Below are 23,423 nucleotides of genomic sequence, written 5' to 3'. Positions count from 1 at the left end.
CAAGTGTAATTTGACCTTATTGGTCCTGTGTGGCACAGTGGTTAGCACTGCTGTCTCAAAGCGCAAGGGATCCGGGTTCAATTCCGTCCTTGGGTGACTGACTGTGTGGAGTTTGCACTTTCTCCCCGTGTCTGCGTGGGTTTCCTGTGGGTGCTCCGGTTTCCTCCCACTGTCCAACGGTATGCAATTTAGGCGGATTGGCCATGATCAATTCGCGGGGTTACGGGGATAGAGCAGGGGAGTGGGCCGAGGTAAAGTGCTCGTACGGATGCTCGGTGCAGACTCAATGGGCCGAATGGCCTCCTTCTGCGCTGTAGGGATTCTATGGATTTCTCTCTGGTAGTCTTACCCAGGAAACTACAAGGAAGCAGATCCCCAACCCACTCAGCTGGAACTCATGCTAGAGTCCTTTATAAAATATTTAATAGCAAGCACTTGGAAAACAGTGACAGTATCAGACAGAGTCAGCGTGGATTTATCAAAGGGAAATCATGCTTGACAAATCTATTGGAATTCCTCGAGGATGTAACTAGTCGAGGTGATGAGGGGGAGCCAGTGGATGTGGTTCATTGGGACTCTCAGAAGGCTTTCGACAAAGTCCCGCATGAGAAATTAGTGTGTAGAATTAAAGCACATGGAATTAGGGGTAGTGTATTGAGGTGGATAGAAAACTGGTTGGCAGACAGGAAACAAAGAGTAGGAATTAACAGGTCTTTTTCAAAGTGACCGGCGGTGACTAGTGGGGTACCACAGGGATCGGTGATCCCAGCTATTCGCAATATATATTAATAATTTAGATGAGAGAACGAAATGAAACACCTCCAGATTTGCAAAGGACACAAAGTTGGGTGGGAGGGTGAGCTGTGAGGAGGATGCAGAGATGCTTCAGTGTGATTTGGACAAGTTGAGTGATTGGGCAAATGCATGGCAGATGCAGGATAATGTGGATAAATATGAAGTTATCAACTTTATTAGCAAAAACAAGAAGACAGATTATTATCTGAATTTCCATAGATTGAGAGGGGGGAATGTGTAACGAGACCTGGATGTCCTTGTACACCAGTCGCTGAAAGTAAGCATGCAGGTACAGGAGACGGTAAAGAGGGCAAATGGTATGTTGGCCTTCATAGCGAGATGTTTCAAGTATAGGGGCAGGGATATCTTGCTGCAGTGATACAGGGCCTTGGTGAGGCCACACTGTGGTATTATCAGGTATTACGGTACCTGAGATGCTGAAGTACCATTGTTTAAACCTAGGGGTTTACCATTGGCTGTATAGTATAGTAGCTCCGCCCTGATAGGCGGGGTATAAGAACCCGTGCCGTCCCAGCAGCCCTCATTCTGTACCTGAGCTGCTGGGGAACAGTTCTAGCTTATTAAAGCCTTCAGTTGTACTACAAGCTAGAACTAAGTAGAATAAGCTAGAACTAAGTGGACCTCCGAATCAAGCCGGAGTGTCTGCAACTCAGTCCCCAAGCGACAAACTCAGCAGCAATTTTTAAGCACTGGCTGTCGTGTTTTAAAGTCTACCTTGAGACGGCTGGAGGCACACCCTCGGAGGAGCAGAAACTGCACATCCTGCACTCAAGAGTAAGCCCAGAGATCTACACCCACATCGAGGAAGCAGAAGATTTTGATCCAGCAATCGAACTTTTAAAAGGACACTATATTCGCCCAGTAAATCAGATCTATGCTCGTCACCTGCTTGCAACAAGACGACAAAACCCCGGGGAATCATTGGAGGAATGCTACCGTGCGCTATTGGTGCTGGGCAGAAGCTGTGGCTGCCCGCAAGTTTCAGCCAGCGAGCACACGGAACTCCTAGTCCGGGACGCCTTTGTAGCAGGTATGAGCTCTTCAGAAATTCGCCAGCGTCTTTTAGAGAAAGACACCCTGGGACTTAGGGAGGCACGGGCCCTTGCAGGGTCCATGGACGTTGCCTCCGAGAATGCCCGATCCTACGTGCCCGACCGCGCAGCGGCCCCCTGGGCAGCGTGGAATCCCGCAGCGGCCGCCCCAGAGACCTTCCCTGCTTCCCCGCAGGCTTGCGCTGTAAGGCGGCCCGCCAACCCCGATGGACCCCCGCTGCTTCTTTTGCGGGCAGGAAAAACACCCCCGCCCGCACATCCACCTGCAGGGGGTGCGGCAAAAAAGCCCATTTTGTGGGGGTCTGCCAGGCACGAGCGGTGGCCGCGGTGTCCAGCGGCGACTCCGGACCGCCACAGCGAATTTCTCCAGGGGCCCTGGGCGGCCAGCAGTCGCTGCCTCCCCCGTACCCCAGGCCCACGTGCGGACCCCGGGCGCCGCCATCTTGTCCCTCGGACACCACACTGGACGGATGGGAGCCGCCATTTTGTCCACCTCCGACCACCATGTGCGACCAATGGGAAACGCCATCTTGAATGCCCCAGGACCCCCAGCTCGGCCGACCACGCACTGCCTGAACGAAGTCCACAACTACTGCGTCTGGCCTCGGTGACCGTGGACCAAACTCGACCTCGAACACTCAACAGCAACGACGACCGTCTTCATCAACAGCCACGAGACATCCTGCCTGATCGACTCTGGGAGCACGGAGAGCTTTATACACCCCGACACGGTAAGGCGCTGTTCCCTCTTTATCCACCCTGTTAATCAAAGAATCTCCCTAGCCTCCGGTTCTCACTCTGTAGAGATAAAGGGGTTCTGTTTAGCAAACCTCACAGTCCAGGGAAGGGAATTCAAAAATTTCCGCCTTCTTCCCCACCTCTGCGCGGCTACACTCCTGGGTTTAGACTTCCAGTGTAACCTGCAAAGTCTGACCTTCCAATTCGGCGGCCCTATACCCGCCCTTACTGTCTGCGGCCTCACGACCCTTAAGGTCGACCCGCCTTCCCTTTTTGCGAACCTCACCCCGGATTGCAAACCCGTCGCCACCAGGAGCAGACGGTACAGTGCCCAGGATCGGGGGCGCGATTCTCCGCCAGATCAGAGAATTGCCGGGGGCTGGCGTGAATCTCGCCCCCGCTGTGTCCCGAATTCTCTGCTACCAGAGAATCGGTGGGGACGGGAATCGCGCCGCGCCGGTCAGCGGGCTCCTCTCGGCGAGTCTCTGGCCCGCGATGGGCCGAAGTCCCGCCGCTGTCAACCCTCGCCAGCTGGCGTGGGTTGAACCACCTACCTTACCGGCGGTAGCAGATGTCGTGGCCGGGCTCCGGGGTCCTGGGGGGGGGCAAGGAGCGATCTGGCCCCGGGCGGTGTCCCCACGGTGGCCTGGCCCGCGATCAGGGCCCACCGATTGGCGGGCGGGTCTGTGCCGTGGGGGCACTCTTTTTCTTCCGCCTTCGCCATGGTCTTCACTATGGCGGAGGCGGGAAACCCCCTCCACTGCGCATGCGCAGGGATGCCGTGAGCGGCCGCTAACGCTCCCGCGCATGCGTTGCCCGCGAAGTCCTTTCGGCGCCAGCTGGCGTGGTGCCAAAGGCCTTTCCCGCCAGCCGGTGGGGTGGAAATCACTCCGGCGCGACACCGGAGTGGTTCCCGCCACTCCATTACGTCGGATTCCCCCGCCTCGCCGGGTAGGGGAGAATCCTGGCCCGGATCTTTATTAGGTCAGAGGTCCAAAGGTTACTGAGGGAAGGAGTCATTGAAGCCAGCAACAGTCCCTGGAGAGCTCAAGTAGTGGTGGTAAAGACTGGGGAGAAGCATAGGATGGTCATCGACTACAGTCAGACCATCAACAGGTTTACGCAGCTGGACGCGTACCCCTTCACCCGCATATCCGACCTCATAAACAGGATCGCGCATTATAGGGTCTTCTCCACGGTGGATCTCAAGTCCGCCTACCACCAGCTACCCCTCCGTACTAGTGACCGCACATACACTGCCTTCGAGGCAGATGGGCGGCTCTATCACTTCTTCAGGGTTCCCTTCGGTGTCACTAACGGGGTCTCGGTCTTCCAGCACGAGATGGACCGAATGGTTGACCGGTACGGTTTATGGGCAACATTCGCGTATCTCGATAATGTCACCATCTGCGGCCACGACCAGCAAGACCACGACACCAGCCTCCGAAAATTCCTCCAGACTGCTAAAATCCTTAACCTAACATACAATAAGGATAAATGCGTGCTTAGCACCAACCGCCTCGCCATTCTCGGCTACGTAGTGCGAAATGGAGTTATAGGCCCCGACCCTGAACGCATGCACCCCTTATGGAGTTCCCCCTCCCCCACTACCCCAAGGCGCTGAAGCGCTGCCTAGGGTTTTTCAGTTACTACTCCCAGTGGGTCCCCAACTACGCGGACAAGGCCCGTCCCCTGATCCAATCCACAACTTTCCCCCTGTCGAAAGAGACCCGCCAAGCCTTCAGCCGCATCAAAGCAGACATTGCAAAGGCCACGATGCACGGCATCGACAAGTCCCTCCCCTTCCAGGTCGAGAGCGATGCGTCCGACGTAGCTCTGGCGGCCACCCTCAACCAAGCGTGCAGACCTGTGGCCTTCTTCTCCCGTACCCTTCCGAAATCCGCCACTCCTCAGTCGAAAAGGAGGCCCAGGCCATAGTAGAAGCTGTGCGACATTGGAGGCATTACCTGGCCGGCAGGAGATTCACTCTCCTCACTGACCAACGGTCGGTTGCTTTCATGTTCGATAATGCACAGCGGGGCAAGATAAAAAATGAACAGATCTTGCGGTGAAGGATTGAACTCTCCACCTACAACTATGAGATCTTGTATCGTCCCAGGAAGCTAAACGAGCCTCCTGACGCCCTGTCCTGCGGCACATGTGCCACCGCACAAGTGGACCGCCTCCGAGCCCTCCACGAGGACCTCTGCCACCCGGGGGTCACTCGCTTTTTCCATTTTGTTAAAACCCGCAACCTGCCCTACTCCATCGAGGAGGTCAGGACAGTCACCAGGGACTGCCAAATCTGCGCGGAGTGCAAACCGCACTTCTACCGACCAGAGAAGCCTAACTAAGGCTTCCCGTCCCTTTCAACGCCTCAGCTACGTCGGACGCATCGCTCTCGACCTGGAAGGGGAGGGACTTGTCGATGGCGTGCATCGTGGCCTTTGCAATGTCTGCTTTGATGCGGCTGAAGGCCTGGCGGGTCTCTTTCGACAGGGGGAAAGTTGTGGATTGGATCAGGACTTCAAAGGCCCCCTCCCCTCCTCCGACCGCAACGCGTACTTCCTGAACATGATTGTCGAGTACTCCCGGTTCCCATTCGCCATCCCCTGCCCCGACATGACCGCAACCACCGTCATCAAGGCCCTCCAGGGTATTTTTACACTGTTCGGTTTCCCCGCGTTCATACAGAGTGATAGGGGGTCCGCCTTTATGAACGACGAACTGCGTCAATTCCTGCTCAGCAAGGGCATCGCCTCGAGCAGGACGACCAGTTACAACCCTCGGGGAAACTGACAGGTAGAGAGGGAGAACGGAACGGTCTGGAAGACCGTTCTACTGGCCCTACGGTCCAGGAACCTCCCAGTCTCCCGCTGGCAGGAAGTCCTCCCAGAGGCCCTCCATGCCATCCGGTCACTGCTTTGTACAATCACCAATCAGACACCTCACGAACGTCTCCTGGTCTTCCCCAGGAAGTCCTCCTCCGGGACCTCGCTCCCGATCTGGCTGGCAGCACTCGGACCCATCCTGCTCCGAAAACACGTGCGGGCGCACAAGTCGGACCCGTTGGTCGAGAGAGTCCATCTGCTGCACGCTAACCCCCAGTACGCCTACGTGGCGTTCCCTGACGGCCGACAAGATACAGTATCCCTACAGGACCTGGCGCCTGCCAGAATCCCACATACATCCCAGCCATTAGTCCCCCTCCACCAGGGCACCTTACAGGAGGATCGATCCTTCCGCCGGCCCCGTCTAGGTCCCCCCAGCCGCTGATGCACCCCGCAAGCACCCCCTTCCCAGGTCAGCCATTTTTACCACCAGCGCCATCTAGGGGTGACGAAGCTGCCATGGAGGCCGAAACCACGCTCCCAGAGTCGCAGACGCCCGGGCCCCCACCGGAATCACCACCGAGGCTCAGACGATCCTAGACGACGACCAGGGCACCCGACCGACTGATTGCTTCATTTTGATGAATGTATATACCCGCCATGCTTGTACATATATTCGCTGTAAGGAGGTATCACGGTATCTCCATATCAGATCATACCATGTTGTTACATTTTGTTGTTACTGGTCACCACCCCCCGCCGGACTCTTTTTGACAGGGGGTGAATGTGGTATTATCAGGTATTATGGTACCTAAGAGGCTGTAGTACCATTGGTTAAACCTAGGGGTTTACCATTGGCTGTATAGTAGCTCCGCCCTGATAGGCAGGGTATAAGAACCCGTCCCAGCAGCCCTCATTCTGTACCTGAGCTGCTGGGGAACAGTTCCAGCTTATTAAAGCCTTCAGTTGTACTACAACCTTGTTTTAGTAGTTATTGATCGTGCATCACACACCTAGTCTTATCTGAGGAAGGACCCATTTTCTATGTTTCTATGGAACTGGAATTGAACCCCCTGCTGCCTCTCCCACTCTTACCGTCCACCACTGCTGTATTTTGGAAAAATTTACAAGTTAATACTCGACTTGTTTGATGATTTTATGAATGCCCCTTCCTTGGCTATCAAATTGTGCAGTGGGACTTGAAACCACAATTTCCGTGTCAGAGACAGGGACACTTTTCTCTGTGCCACAAGACCTCTGAAAGGAGGCCATTCAGCTCATTAAGTCAGTGTTGGCTCTGTGGTGTAATCCAATCAGTACCATTCCCCCACTCTATCTCTCTAGTCATGCAATTTTATTTCCCTCAAGTGCCCAACCCATTTAGTTTCTAATAATAATCTTTATTGTCACAAGTAGGCTTACATTAACACGGCAATGAAATTACTGTGAAAAGCCCCTAGTCGCCACATTCCGGCGCCTGTTCGGGTACACTGAGGAAGAATTCAGAATGTCCAATTCATCCTAACAGCACGTCTTTCGGGACTTGTGGGAGGAAAAAGGAGCACCCGGAGAAAACCCACGCAGACACGGAGAGAACTTGCAGAATCCGCACAGACAGTGACCCAAGCTGGGAATCGAACCTGGGACTCTGGCGCTGTGAAGCAGCAATGCTAACCACTGTGCTATCGTGCCGCCCATCCTTTTGAAAGCTTTGATTGTCGCCACTTCCATCACCGTCGTGGGCAACGAGGTTGAGGTCATTAGCACTCAGTCCCTCCTCTTAATCCCCTTAAAATCTTTGCCCCCATTCCTTCAGCGATCAGCTAACAGGGACAGCCTTAAAAAGACCAGCTGGTCTTTTCCTGCCCGCCTTTTCTGCATCCCATTCATATCTAACCCATTCATAAAGCCATAGCTTTGGATATTCTCCCTGTTAAATTTATACACTGGAGTTTATACCTTTCCTGGCCCTGTTCGAGCATTTCCCATTGCTGATCTATGGTTTTATGTGCCAATTTTTTCTTCCATTTAATCTTGGCAAGGCCCTTCTATTTTTTAATGTGGCTGTAACTTATTTCCTTCCTTCCTTGTTGAAGCAGCAACACGCTAACTGAGAAAACAGCCCTGAACACAATTCAACACTCTCTCCTGAATCGAGTCTCATTTCTTGAAGGAAAACCTTCAATTTTCTAATGACTGTACTGCAAATATTCACCTCTCTAATTAGAACTGAAATGTTTCTCTCAATTTCCTTATCATTACTGTGCAGTGTGTAATATAACTATGCCCCAGTAATATGATCAATCCCCTGCTATTTTTCAGCTCAATGCAAATCCTTATGGTCCAGTGTGATAATACTCTCCACAATTAATGTCTTCCATTTTCTTCCCTGTCCTTCCAGAATGTCTTATTCCTGGCAATGCCTGATTGACAATCCTGACATGATTTATGCTTCCGTTTTACTGTTACTGCCTTGGTTCCACGATAATCAATAACTCATCGCCAATTCTGCTTGTTAAGCAAACAATTGATGATAAAACAATGATAAAATATTAAAACATGCTGCTGTGCAGAGAGACCTGGGTGAGCTAGGGCAGCACGGTAGCATTGTGGATAGCACAATTGCTTCACAGCTCCAGGGTCCCAGGTTCGATTCCCGGCTTGGGTTACTGTCTGTGTGAAGTCTGCACATCCTCCCCGTGTGTGCGTGAGTTTCCTCCGGGTGCTCCGGTTTCCTCCCACAGTCCAAAGGTGTGCAGGTTAGGTGGATTGGCCATGATAAATTGCCCTTAGTGTCCAAAATTGCCCTTAGTGTTGGGTGGGGTTACTGGGTTATGGGGATAGGGCGGAAGTGTTGACCTTGGGTAGGGTGCTCTTTCCAAGAGCCGGTGCAGACGATGGGCCGAATGGCCTCCCTCTGCACTGTAAATTCTATGATAATTCTATGATAAGTCGCAAAATGTTGGTTTACAGGTGCAACAGGTGATTAAGAAGGCGAATGGAATTTTGTCCTTCATTTCTAGAGGGATGGAGTTGAAGACTAAGGAGGTTATGCTGCAATTGTATAAGGTGTTAGTGAGGCCACACCTGGAGTATTGTGTTCAGTTTTGGTCTCCTTACCTGAGAAAGTACGTACTGGTGCTGGAGGGTGTGCAGAGGAGATTCACTCGGTTAATCCCAGAGCTGAAGGGGTTGGATTACGAGGAGAGGTTGAGTAGACTGGGACTGTACTCATTGGAATTTAGAAGGATGAGGGGGGGATCTTATAGAAACATATAAAATTCTGAAGGGAATAGATAGGATAGATGCGGGCAGGTTGTTTCCACTGGCGGGTGAAAGCAGAACTAGGGGGCATAGCCTCAAAATAAGGGGAAGTAGATTTAGGACTGAGTTTAGGAGGAACTTCTTCACCCAAAGGGTTGTGAATCTATGGAATTCCTTGCCCAGTGAAGCAGTTGAGGCTCCTTCATTAAATGTTTTTAAGATAAAGATAGATAGTTTTTTGAAGAATAAAGTGTTCGGGCCGGCAAGTGGAACTGAATCCATAAAAGATCAGCCATGATCTCATTGAATGGCGGAGCAGGCTCGAGGGGCCAGATGGCCTACTCCTGCTCCTAGTTCTTATGTTTTTAATTCTGGATTGCCTCCGATAACAAAAGCAGAATACTGCCGATACTGGACTTCAGAAATAAAAACGGAAAATGCTGGAAACACTCAGCAGGTCCGGCAGCATCAGTCGAGAGAGACACAGAGTTAACGTTTGGATTCGACCCAACTCTTCTTCAGCTCTAAACAAGGCAAAACTTCTTAAAAATTGAGTCAAAAATACAACATCGTACGTCTATCACTCAGTTGCCAATAATAATGAATATAGTTAAATTATGAATACATTGTAAATTCTTCCAAAATACATAATAGAGCAGCACGGTGGCACACTGGTTAGCACTGCTGCCTCACAGTGAAGGAACCTGGATTCAATTCCGGCCTCGGGTGACTGTCCATCCCCTACTGAAGGCCAGGTCTGAGATGTTCAAGACAGGTGACCCTGACATATTTAACAAATCCAGGTACGAACTCCGCGAAGCCACCAGGGACGCCAAGACTAAGCTAGAGTCACGGACCAACGACACAGATCTTGACGGTTGTGGCAAGGCTTAAATAATGTAAAGGGCTACAGGGCAAAGCCGAGGAGAATCTCCGGCAGCAGCGCACCCCACCTCAATGAGCTCAATGCATTCTCTGCTCGCTTTGAGCAGGAAACCAACAAACAGTTTACAACTGTCCCCAACAGCCTCGGACACACCCACACCTACCGTCACAGCCTCAAAAGTTAGACCAGCCTTCTTGAAAGTGAACCCACGGAAAGCAACGGGTCCTGACAGAGTCCTTGGTTGTGCACTCAGATCTTGTGCGGACCAACTGGTGGGTATGTTCGCAGACATCTTCAACCTCTCCCTAGTTCATTCCGAGGTTCTCACCTGCTTCTAGAAGACCACTATCATATCGGTGCAAAGAAGAACCAGGTAGCGTACCTCAATGACTGTCATCCGGTGCCCATGACATTTATCATTATGAAGTGCTTCGAGAGGTTGGTAACAAGTCACATTGGGCTGGGTTCACCGTTTTTGAGACTAAGTGTGGGGGAACTGTGATGTTTTACGACAAAAAAATCCTGCGACTGGTGAGGGGCTAGCAGCCACGCCGAGTAAAACATTCGGCTCCTACGATATCTACATCTGGAGAATGGACCCGTCCTGCCGGATGATGCCCTCCTAGCCACCCTCTGGCCATCCCCTGGCCATCCCCCCACCAGCCTCCCCAGCCCTCCAGGAAGCCCCTCCGGCCAATAAAAAGGCTCCCGCGCTGGACACAGTCCTGGATTCCTGACCCTGAGGCCAACGTCAATCGAGCGGTCGGGAACTCGGCCCATTGGGGACGGAGCATCGGGAGAGGGCCTTCTGGTGACACGCTAAGGCCGTCCCAATGCCGTGCGCGATAACGGCATTCCGGAGGGGCGAACTGGTGTCAAACAGGCGCCGCCCCCGATTTTGGCGTCAGAAGGGATTCTCCGCCCGATCACCAATCACAAAATCGGCGTCGAGAAATGGTGAATCCCGCCCAATAACGCCATACTTCCAGAATTCTTGAACCCCTGCAATTCACATACCACCACAATTGGTCCACAGCAGACGCTATCTCCCTGGCCCTACACTCATCCCTGGAGCATCTCGACCACAAGGACTCCTACGTTAGACTCCTATTCATTGACTACAGCTCCGCCTTCAACACCATAATCCCAGCCAAGCTCATATCCAAACCACAAAATCTAGAACTTGGCTCCTCCATCTGCAACTGGATCGAATTCCTGACCCATAGACCACAATCAGCAAGGATAAGCAACGACACCTCCTCCACGATAGTCCTCAATACCGGGGCCCCGCAAGGCTGTGTACTTAGCCCCCCCCCCACCATACTCCCTGTACACACACGACTGCGTGGCAAGATTCGGTCCTACCTCCATCTTCAAGTTTGCTGATAACATGACCGTAGTGGGTCGGATGTCAAACAACGATAAGTCAAAGTATACGAAAGAGATAGAGAACCTAGTGGAGTGGTGCAACAACAAAATCTCTCCCTCAATGTCAGCAAAACTAAAGAGGTGGTCATTGACTTCAGGAAGCAAAGTGTTGTCCACACCTGTAGAAGCCAGGTATTTCTAATACACCTAATATAGGTAAAAGATAGCTGTTTAAGCATAAATATTAAGCCCCAGTTTTAAATGCCCATTTTAAATTCACTTATAACCTCAGGTCATCTCTGAACATACAGAGACACAAAACACCATGAAACAGCATAATTCCATCATGTGTAATGTGGCCGTGCTCATGCGTGGCCACGGACCCGGCCATTCTCCAGACGTAGATATCATAGGAGCCGAATGTTTTACTCGGCGCGGCTGCTAGCCCCTCACCGGTCGCAGGATTTCTTTTGTCGTAAAACATCACAGTTCCCCCGCACTTAGTCTCAAAAACGATGAATCCAGCCCAATGTGACACATTACCAACCTCTCGAAGCACTTCATAATGATAAATGGGGGGATCGGACTGGTGATGGGTGGGGGGTCCGACACCGGAGGCGGGGGTGGGGGTGCCTCATAGGCGGCCTGGGTTAATATCCGCGTGATCAGATTCTCGGGCGCGCGGACGATCGGGGGGGGGGGGTCTACATTTTCAATCTGCCTCGGCGGTCCGGGTCCGCCATGGTGCTGTGCATGGCAGCCGCCGTGTGCATGCGCGGACTCAAAACCGGAAGTGCGGGGGCCCGTATCCACAGCTAAAGCCGTGTGAATTACTCCAGGTCCCTGCTAGCTCCCTGCAGGGCACTGAGTTAGCTGATCTTTTTTGCAAGTATCTCCAGAGCAAAACCCCAGGGTTTTTCCGTAGATGTGGGGTCATAGTCCCATTTTGTGAGAATCCAGACCCATGATCTGGATGATTCAGGGCAGCAACTGCATGGTTCAGACATTGGTGGGCACCCACCAGTGCCAGTGCCAGAGGACGGTGGGTCTTCCGGATCTCAGTCCAGCTTCCCCTCTTACCCATTGAGTGACCCAGCGGCCGACGGGCACCCAAAGGGAGGAGGATCTGCTGGTGCATAGCCCAGGGCATTCCGCCCTGGAGATCTTGGGAGTGTCCAGTCCATTTGACTTCCCCCTCCCAGAGACCTGGGCATCCCAGGCGCAGTGAACAGAACTAGGTGGCACAAGAATACCGGCGCCCCCCACAAACAGGCTGGGGTTCTCTATGTCCCGTCATGGTAGACAACAAGCCATGTCAGATGTGGATCCTGGGGACACACATAGACGTAGTGGGAGGGTTTGCAAGGTTAAGAAATTGTAGTTGCACATCGTGGGTACGGTGATGTTAGGCACTTAGATCTGTAGCACACTGACTTTTGTTTTAATGTTATACAAGACTGTATTAAATATCAGTTTGGTTCACTGTTTATAGACTGCAGGATGTCTACTGATCTCTGGATTGAATGATCTTTGGGATGCATTTGGTCCGTCTCACCTCCATCCCCTCCATGTGAACATGTCGGGCTGGATTCTCCGCCGGCAGGATGCTCCGTTTCGCAGCCCGGGGGTTTCCCGGCGGCGTGGGACTGCCCCACAAGGGGAAACCCCATTGACCAGTCGGCGTAACGGAGCATCCCGCCGGCGTGCTGAACCAGAGACCTGGCGCGGCGGGACGGAGAATCCAGCCCAACATCTCAGCGCACTCAGTGTTTAATGCAATGACAGGACTGAGCGCTGGGCTATATTCTCTGTGCCTCGACACCTGAATCGCGAATCACAATCGGGCGGAGAATTGACCATTCCGCTGAAATTGATGTTTGCGCCAGGCACCAAACCGATCACTATGCTTTGGCCCTCGCTGGAGGCGGGATCGGAGTTCGCGTCCCATTTGCATCCAATTTGTGGCCGGGCACCGTATTCTCTGGACCGGGAATCACGTGGGCGGGATTTACAACAGGTCCCACCAAACATGAGCCTGGCATGGGGGACCTCACGGTGCGACAAACAGGTAACTCCTTAAGGGTGTTGCTGCCAAAGTCCATCAGAGGGCCACCCAACCGCCCGCACACAATGCACACCCTGCCCACCCCTCCCTACACTGCCAATCCCCCCATCAAGACCCCCTATAACAGGAGACCCCAGGAACCCCCTTAATAGGGATACCCACCCAAGAGACCCCTTTGCAAGGCAAGGGATACGAATTGCTCAGTGATTTGTGCCCCGAGTGGGAGCCTGGATCATATTCAATTCAGCCCTGGCGGGAGAACTTAGACTCCCAAACCGTGAATTTCGCCCAGTAATGATGCAGGGAATTCTCTATCTGAGCCCCCATCCTCTGAGACTGCAGGAATTCCTCTAAATGAGACCTCCTTCTCACAGAGACTGCAGGGAATCCTCTAACCCAGAACTTCATCTCCCAGAGACTTCAGGAAATCCTCTAACCGAGCCCCCATCCCCCTGAGAATTCTCGAAGAATTCTCTCCAGTAATTTCCCTACCACTGAAGTAAGGCTCACCGGCCTGTAGTTCCCTGGATTATCCTTGCTACCCTTCTGCAACAGAGGAACAACATTGGCTATTCTCAGGTCCTCCGGGACATCACCTGAAGACAGTGAGGATCCAAAGATTTCTCTCAAGGCCTCAGCAATTTCCTCTTCAGCCTCTTTCAATATTCTGGGGTAGATCCCATCAGGCCCTGGGGACTTATCTACCTTAATATTTGTTAAGACGCCCAACACCTCGTCTTTTTGGATCTCAATGTGACCCAGGCTATCTACACCCCCTTCTCCAGACTCAACATCTACCAATTCCTTCTCTTTGGTGAATACTGATGCAAAGTATTCATTTAGTACCTCGCCCAGTTCCTCTGGCTCCACACATAGATTCCCTTGCCTATCCTTCAGTGGGCGAACCCTTTCCCTGGCTACCCTCTTGCTTTTTATGTACGCGTAAAAAGCCTTGGGATTTTCCTTAACCCTACTTGCCAATGACTTTTCATGACCCCTTCTAGCCCTCCTGACTCCTTGCTTAAGTTCCTTCCTACTTTCCTTATATTCCACACAGGAATTTAGCCCTGACAAATGCCTCCTTTTTCTTTTTGACGAGGCCTACAATATCTCTCGTTATCCAAGGTTCACGAAAATTGCTGTATTTATCCTTCTTCTTCACAGGAACATGCCGGTCCTGAATTCCTTTCAACTGACACTTGAAAGCCTCCCACATGTCAGATGTTGATTTGCCCTCAAACATCCGCCCCCAATCTATGTTCTTCAGTTCCCGCCTAATATTGTTATAATTAGCCTTCCCCCAATTTAGCACATTCACCCTAGGACCACTCTTATCCTTGTCCACCAGCACTTTAAAACTTACTGAATTGTGGTCACTCTTCCCGAAATGCTCCCCTACTGAAACTTCTACAACCTGGCCGGGCTCATTACCAATACCAGGTCCAGTACCGCCCCTTCCCTAGTTGGACTGTCTACATATTGTTTTAAGAAGCCCTCCTGGATGCTCCTTACAAACTCTGCCCCGTCTAAGCCCCTGGCACTAAGTGAGTTCCAGTCAATATTGGGGAAGTTGAAGTCTCCCATCACCACAACCCTGTTGTTTTTACTCTTTTCCAAAATCGGTCTACCTATCTGCTCCTCTATCTCCCGCTGGCTGTTCGGAGGCCTGTAGTAAACCCCCAACATTGTGACTGCACCCTTCTTATTCCTGATCTCTACCCATATAGCCTCACTGCCCTCTGAGGTGTCCTCCCGTAGTACAGCTGTGATGTCCTCCCTAACCAGTAGCGCAACCCCGCCCCCCTTTTACATCCCCTCTATCCCACCTGAAACATCTAAATCCTGGAACGTTTAGCTGCCAATCCTGCCCTTCCCTAACCAGGTCTCTGTAATGGCAACAACATCATTGTTCCAAGTACTAATCCAAGCTCTAAGTTCATCTGCCTTACCCGTAATACTTCTTGCATTAAAACATGCACTTCAGGCCACCAGACCCGCTGTGTTCAGCAACTTCTCCCTGTCTGCTCTGCCTCAGAGCCACACTGTCCCTATTCCCTAGTTCTCCCTCAATGCTCTCACCTTTTGACCTATTGCTACCGTGCCCACCCTCACACCCACACCACCCCCACACCACCCCCACCCCCACACCACCCACCCCCCCACACCACTCTCACACCGACCACCAAATCCACACCACCCTCACACCCACACCACCCCCACCCCCACATCACCCCCACACCACCCACACCACCCCCACCCCCACACCACCCCCACCCCCACACCACCCCCACACCACCCACACCACCCCACCCCTCCACACCCACACCACCCTCACACCGAGGAGAGATTGAGTTGGTTAGGATTGTATTCGCTAGTTTAGAAGAATGAGGTGGGGGATCTCATAGAAAGGTATAAAATTCTAATAGTGCTAGACAGGGTAGATGCACAAAGGCTGTTGCCGATGACAGGGAATCCAGAATCGGGGTCACAGTCTGAGGATACGGGGTAGATCATTTAGGACTGAGATGAGGAGAAATTTCCTCAGCCAGAGAGTGGTGATGTAGGACTCTCTACCACAGAGAGCAGATGAGGCCAAAACATTGTCGGCCGGATTCTGGGGCAGGATTCGTGGAATTCTACAACAGCAAAACTCGCGGCACACCTGGACCGATTCAACGACCATTAAGGGGTTAGCCCCGGCACCGCGTGGAACACAATCGATTCCAATGGGAAACGGTGCGGGATTCGCCAGTTTTGGGATTGACATTCAGGAGGCTGACGAGCTGCAGCCACATATACACACTGCACTCCCCACACACACCATCCCAGACAACAAGATGGCAGCAATGAGAGCGGCCCCAAGATTCACCAACGCAGAGCTTGAGATGCTGCTGGATGCCATGGAGGAGCGGAGGCTAACCCTGTACCCCGGGGTGGGAAGGAGGGTGTCAGCTGCCGCCATTCTCCGCGCCTGGGCACAGGTGTCAGAGGGGGTAAGCATCGTGGGCAACACCGTCCGGACTGGTCAGTCGGGCCATAAAAAACTGCATGACTTCCTTGAGGCGGCCAGGGGGAGTGGGGGAGTAGGCAACACTCTGCCCCCGGCAACAAACCCTGTCCTAGTAACTCTACCCCCCCATCCCAGAGGACGAACCCCCACCCTGCACCCATCCCGGCTGCCATGGCGGGGTGCCCTGGCCACTGAAGCTACCAGCTCCCCACCCCCGGGGCTGCATGTGTCACCCTGTCTAACTGTGCTTTTTCTGTGTCCCCTCCACCCCAGGAGGAGGCAGCTCATAACCGCCAGGAGCGGGAGAAGACTGGAGGGGGGCCATTGGACTTGCAGCCCCTCACCACAGCAGAGCAGGCGGCCCGAAGGGCAGTCGCCGGGGTGGAGGTCGGCATCGGGCGAGGAGGTGAGACCACGATGAGTTGCGGTTCCCCATGACACATGTGACACCCCCACAACCACCAACCACACACCCCCCTCACACCAACCACCACCCCCACCCCACCCCACCCCCACCCCACACCCACACCCACACCACCCCCACCCCCACACCACCCCCACCCCCACACCACCCTCACCCCCACACCACCCTCACACCGACCACCAAACCCACACCACCCCCACTCCCACACCACCCCCACTCCCACACCACCCACACCACCCCAACCCCCACCCCACACCCACACCCACACCCACACCACCCCCACACCACCCCACCCCCACACCACCCACACCACCCCCACCCCCACACCACCCACACCACCCCCACACCACCCTCACCCCCACACCCCCACACCACCTTCACACCGACCACCAACCACACACCACCCTCACCCCCACACCACCCTCACACGACCACCAACCCCACACCACCCTCACCCCCACACCACCCCTACCCCCACATCACCCCCACAGCCACCCCACCCCACCACCACACCGCCCACACCACCCCCACACCCACACCACCCTCACACCGACCACCAACCCACACCACCCTCACCCCCACACCACCCAACACCGATCACCAAACCCACACCACCCTCACCCCCACACCACCCCATCCCCCCCACACCACCCTCACTCCCACACCACCCTTACACCGACCACCAACCCCACACCACCCCCACCCCCACACCACCCCCACCACCCTCACACCACCCCCACACCCACACCACCCTCACACCCACACCAACCCCACACCACCCTCACACCCACACCACCCCCACCACCCACACACCACCAACCCCCACCACCCTCACACCACCCCCACACCCACACCACGCTCACACCCACATCACCACCCCTACACCCCCAGCCCCTCCCCAACACACCTCCCCTCCGCCCTCCGGCCCCTCGATCATTTATCTTGCCATGCGGCTTGCAGCAGCTGCTGGTGTTGGGGGGGTTCCCTTCTGGTGTCCCCCGCCCCCAACCCTGGATATAGCCAGAGCCAAATTGCTGGATGCTGAGAGCGACGAGGACGCCGCCGACACGAACAGGAGCCCTCGCCCCGCATCCCAGGACACCCCGGAGCACGGGTCTGGGGATGACACAGAATTCCCATTGCAGCTGTCTCCAACAATTAAATTGCCCTTAGTGTCCAAAATTGCCCTTGGTGTTGGGTGGGGTTACTGGGTTATGGGGATAGGGTGGAGGTGTGGACCTTGGGTAGGGTGCTCTTTCCAAGAGCTGGTGCAGACTCGATGGGCCGAATGGCCTCCTTCTGCACTGTCAATTCTATGAAACACCCTCCACCTTCCCAGAGACACTCACCTCGGTTGGACATTTTAGTGAAGAGGCTACTGGGACACTATCTGGTGAGCACCACACAGCTGCTCCAGTACAGCAGGTGGAGGTAGGAACTCCAGAGGGGGCGGACGGTCGGAGGGCAGGCCGATCCCGGGACTAGCTGCCGTCCAGATGGGTTTTGGGCTTCTGGAGCAGACCCATTGATTGTGGAGATGCAGTCGCAGAGACAGGGACTAAATGAGGGGTTGTCGGTGAGCATCCAGCACCTGCAGGTGCATTTGGAGGAGTCTGACCGCGTACAGGAGCAGGAGGTAGTGCCAACCCAGGTTTACATCACACCCCACAGGTGGCGTCCGTGTTCACGGCCTTGTGTGCGCAGGTTTTGGCCATGGATCAATATGTGCAAGGCCTGTGGCTCCCTGTGCAGGCGGTGGCCGAGGCCCAGGTCATGGCTGCCCTCTCACAGGCAGCCATGTCCCAGGGTCACCTGGACATCGCAGTGGTGCTTCTGAGTGTGGCCCAGTCACAGCAGGCTATGGCTGAGAGCGTCAGCGGCATTGCCCAGGTGCTGGCCGAGGAGGCACAGACACAGAGGGAGATGGCACAGTCACTGGCTGGTGTGGCACACACCCAGAAGGTGCTGGCACAGTCGCAGCATGATGTAGTATAGTCCCAGGCAGAGTTGTCCACTCCTTGTGCTCCATGCCTGCGAGTGGTTTAACAACAACAATCTCTATCTCAACATCAGCAAAACTAAAGAGCTGCTCATTGACTTCAGGAAGCAAAGCACTGAGCACACCCCTGTCTGCATCAACGGGGCCGAGGTGGAGATGGTTGACAGCTTCAAATTCCTAGGTGCGCACATCACCAACAATCTGTCCTGGCCCACTCACATCAATGCTACGACCAACAAAGCACAACAGCGCCTATACTTCCTCGGGAAACTAAGGAGATTCGGCATGTCCACATTGGCTCTTACCAACTTTTACAGATGCACCGTAGAAAGCATCCTATCTGGCTGCATCACAGCCTGGTATGGCAACTGCTCGGCCCAAGACCGTGAGAAACTACAGAGAGTCGTGAACACAGCCCAGTCCATCAGGCAAACCTGCCTCCCATCCATTGACTCCAGCTACACCTCCCGCTGCCTTGGTAAAGTGGACAGCATAATCAAAGACCCCTCCCACCCGGCTTACTCACTCTTCCAACTTCTTCCATCGGGCAGGAGATACAGAAGTCTGAGAACACGCACAAACAGATTCAAAACAGGGCAGTTCGGTAGCATAGTGGTTAGCACAGTTGCTTCACAGCTCCGGGGTCCCAGGTTCGATTCCCGGCTTGGGTCACTGTCTGTGCGGAGTCTGCACGTTCTCTCCGTGTGTGCGTGGGTTTCCTCCGGGTGCTCCGGTTTCCTCCCACAGTCCAAAGATGTGCAGGTTAGGTGGATTGGCCATGCTAATTTACCCCTGGTGTCCAAAAAGGTTGGGAGGGGTTGTTGGGTTATGGGGATAGGGTGGATGTGTGTGCTTGGGTAGGGTGCCCTTTCCAAGGTCCAGTGCGGACTCGATGGGCTGAATGGTCTCCTTCTGCTCCGTAAAGTCTATGATTCTATGAAAAACAGCTTCTTCCCCGCTGTTACTAAACTCCTAAATGAACCTCTTATGGACTGAACTGATCTCTTCACACATCTTCTCTGCTGAGTAGTACTACACTCCTGTCTGCTTCACTTGATGCCTGAGTCTATGTATTTACATTGTGTATTTTATGTTTGCTCTATGAATTTTCCTTTCATGTACGGAATGATCTGTCTGAACTGTACGCAGAACAATACTTTTCACTGTACCTCGGTACACGTGACAATAAACAAATCCAGTCCAATCCAGCACTGTGCAAATGAAGAAGAGGGGATTTTCCATTACATATGGCCCTGCAACAAGTGATGCATTGAATAATTATCCAGTCAAATAAGTCCTCAAACAATGGTGCTTGTTGTTACTCGAGACCTTCTGTTTGCTGTCAATTCCTGTCAAATGTTCACGCAAACATTTCTTTGACTGACGCAAATTATGGTCAATTTCTCATCAAAGCTGTCACCATAAAACATTTAGTTCCCTCTCAACGGTTAAAGACCAAAACCTTCTGAAATACACAGCAATCAGCGCACAGAGGGACCGTTCCTTTTCATTGTGAAATGCCTCTTTATCTTCTGTTTGAAGCTGTGCTTTTTGTTTGCCCTGCAAATTGATCATGACTCAGATACTTAATGAAAAGGAGAGTGTAAATCCAAACACATTCAGACGCTGTCTAGTGCCGATGATTCAATTGGGTTTCCTTCTGCACTCAGAAAACAGCATTGGCGATTGTTTCTGTCTGCTTTCAATTTCACACAAATTCAGCACAGCATGACCATTTTTCACGTTGTTGCTTTGTGTGGAGTAACTGGGGAAGGAGGCGGGGGGGGGGTTAAGATAAGTGGGGAAATGGCCCAAAGTGAGAAGTGGAGAATTATTTTCATACAGCGAGTTGTTCTGATCTGGGATGCACTGACTGAAAGGTTGTTGGAAGCAGATTTCATCGTAACTTTCAAAAGAGAAATGGATAAACATATAAAGGGTGGAGATTTGCAGGGAAGTGGGGCTCATGGGATAGCTCTTTCAAAGACCCGGTACACGCACCATGGGTTGATGGCCTCCTTCTGTGCTGTAAGATTCCAATTCTGGCATACGGAGTACCACAAGGCAGCAGGGTAGCATAGTAGTTAGCACTGTGGCATCATGTGGGTCCCAGGTTCGATTCCCGGCTTGGGTCACTGTCTGTGCGGAGTCTGCACGCCCTCCCCGTGTCAGCGTGGGTTTCCTCCGGGTGCTCCGGTTTCCTCCCACAGTCCAAAGATGTGCAGGTTAGGTGGATTGGCCATGCTAAATTGCCCTTAGTGTCCAAAAAGGTTAGGAGGGGTTATTGGGTTAAGGGGATAGGGTGGAAGTGAGGGCTTAAATGGGTCGGTGCAGACTCGATGGGCCGAATGGCCTCCTTCTGCACTGTATGTTCTATGTTCTAAGGCAATCGTCCTCCCAACTCTTCTATACGGCTCAGAAACTTGGACTGCATACAAACCCGACCTCAAGGTCCTGGAGAGGTACCATCAACACTGTCTGAGACAAATTCTCCGTATTTTAGACACTGTTCACTTTGTTTATCGAAAAGATAATTAGAGCCACAGCGGGACGAAGGGTGAATGGCTGGTGGTGGGTGGCAGGTTGAGGTAAGTCCTCACCTGAGTTGACAAAATCCCCCAGTTAGAGCTTTCTGTGTTGGGTTTTTATTTTGTTTATTTGTTATTCTGAGCATTGAGGATCCGTGCTTATCTCCACAGAACCATAGAATTCCCATAGTGCAGGCCCATCGAGTCTGCAACGACCCTCTGAAGGAGCACTCTACCGAGGCCCACTCTCCCTCCCTCATCAGGTATCAGCTGGGAGGACAGGCGCACTAACATCACTGTCCTTGAAGGAGCCAACGGCACCAGCAGAGGTCATGATCATCCAAAACCACCTCCGCTGGGCCGGCCCACTGGAGTCCCCACTGCCAAAGCAAATCTTCTTCGCCCAGCTCAAGGAAGGAACAATAATAATAATCTCTAATATTGTCACAAGTCAGCTTACATTAACACTGCAATGAAGTTACTGTGAAAAGCCCCGAGTTGCCACATTCCGGCGCCTCTTCGGTAACACATAGGGAGAATTCAGAATGTCCAAATTACCTAACAGCACGTCTTTCAATTTATCATGGCCAATCCACCTAACCTGCACATCTTTGGACTGTTGGAGGAACCTGGAGCACCCGGAGGAAACCCACGCACACACGGGGAGGATGTGCAGACTCCGCACAGACAGTGACCCAAGCCGGAATCGAACCTGGGACCCTGGAGCTGTGAAGAAATTGTGCTATCCACAATGCTACCGTGCTGCCCTCAGTAAAGGGATATCCTTACTCAGTCACCCTGTCTCCCCTTTCCGCGCCAGCTGGCGGGGCGGAATTCAGTCCGGCACGGGCCTAGCCCCTCAAGGTGAGGGCTCGGCCCCTCAAGATGCGGAGAATTCCGCACCTTTGGGACGGCGCGATGCCGTCTGATTCGCACCGTTTTTGGGGCCGGTCGGCGGACATCGCGCCGATTGCGGAGAATCCCGCCCCCTGTCTCCCCTTTCTCAGCGACATGGTGTTTTCCATAATCCAAGTGTTGAAATTGCTGAGAGTTATGTTAGCTGGCTGAGTTGTGTGATTGAATACACCACCTTCACAGACACGTGAGTATAAGTGGGCAGGCATTTAATTAAAATAGAGAGAGATGGGAATGACAGGTTTTGTGGTCAGTGGTGTGGAGGGATTTAAAACAAATATGTACAGAATCATAAAACAGTCTGAGTCCCATTTGCAGATCTTTCTAAACATGTCCAATGCTCAATTGTATTCAGCAATTAGAACAGAATTTCGGATAAGCCGTATAAATTTGCCTCCGAGCCAATGTGCAATTTCACCTCGATCATTTAATGAGAGTTGGTGACTCCCTCCCTTAATCAATATACAAATAAATCGATTAAGTATGATATTTATGATCTTGCCAATCCTGCCTTCAATACAGAAGTTGCCTCCCGTGCTTTAATAATTTGGTCGGCCACCTTAAACACCCTTCACTCATCAGCGTCCGGCTTTATCACATTCCCAGACAGAAATGCTGAGGACAAATTAGGGAAAGATTTTAAGCTATGAAGCCCCGTTCTGTTCTCACCTACAGTGGTTGACATACGGTCACTTCCCCTGAGTTACATTCACTCTAGCCTGATTTTCCTGATAAATGTACGTCCATCAGCTCCTATTTCCCCGAAACCAATTACAGTGCACTGAAATTACTTCTTTAAAATAATTAAAGGGGCAAAATTGATAAACATGAATCTGGTGCAATAAGCTAGGACTCCGAACTGTCAAATCTGTCCTCATTGCCATTGTTTAAGGGGAGGACTGAATTGACATTTTAGGTGGGATTTTCCCTGCAGGCTTCTGAATGCTGCTGTTGGGAAACTTTGCGCTAGTGGCTGATGGGCGCAACAGCAGCAATCCGATCCTACTTCTGTGATCCTCCTGACACTTGCCCGCGACCCACCCGAGGGACGCGACCCCCACTTTGAAAACCCCTGTCATACCCCATGTGCTCTTATCCTGTCTAGTAACCTTATCAAATGCCTTTTGGAAATCTAACTACACTGCATCTACCGGTTCCCCTTCATCCACCTTGAATGTTATTTCATCAAAAGAACAGATTAGTTAAACGCAATTTACCTTTCACAAAGCCACGTTGACTTTGCCTGATCAAATCATAATTATCTAAGTATCCTGCTATAACCTCCTTCATAATGGATTCTAGCTCCCCTATGCCATGTTAGGCTAATTGAACTATAGTTTCCTGTTTTCTGCCTCCCTCCTTTCTTGAATAAGTGTGTTACATTTGCTACTTTCCAGTCTGCTGGAACCCTTCCAGAATCTGAGGAATTTGAGAAGATTACAACTGATGTATCTGCTATCTGTGCTGTCATTTCTTTTAAGACTCTGAGATGCAGCCCATTCCGTCCTGAGAGTTGTTAGCTGTTAG

At 52.4% G+C, this 23,423-nt stretch overlaps 1 protein-coding gene across 1 annotated transcript in view; it reads right to left on the bottom strand.

Annotated features, from left to right (window-relative positions):
- The window catches only part of rnf8 (ring finger protein 8, E3 ubiquitin protein ligase), a 149,896-nt gene extending 126,710 nt beyond the window's left edge, over window positions 1-23,186 (bottom strand). Inside the window, exon 1 of the mRNA XM_072500599.1 lies at window positions 23,114-23,186. Within this exon, the coding sequence (XP_072356700.1) occupies window positions 23,114-23,186 (73 nt within the window). The remainder of the gene's footprint in view (window positions 1-23,113) is intronic.
- Between the last annotated feature and the right edge of the window lie 237 nt (window positions 23,187-23,423).

This window comes from Scyliorhinus torazame, chromosome 4, assembly GCF_047496885.1.
Source record: "Scyliorhinus torazame isolate Kashiwa2021f chromosome 4, sScyTor2.1, whole genome shotgun sequence".
NCBI lineage: Eukaryota > Metazoa > Chordata > Chondrichthyes > Carcharhiniformes > Scyliorhinidae > Scyliorhinus > Scyliorhinus torazame.
Note: the sequence above shows the minus strand (reverse complement) of the source record. Positions and strands in the feature narration are given on the sequence as shown.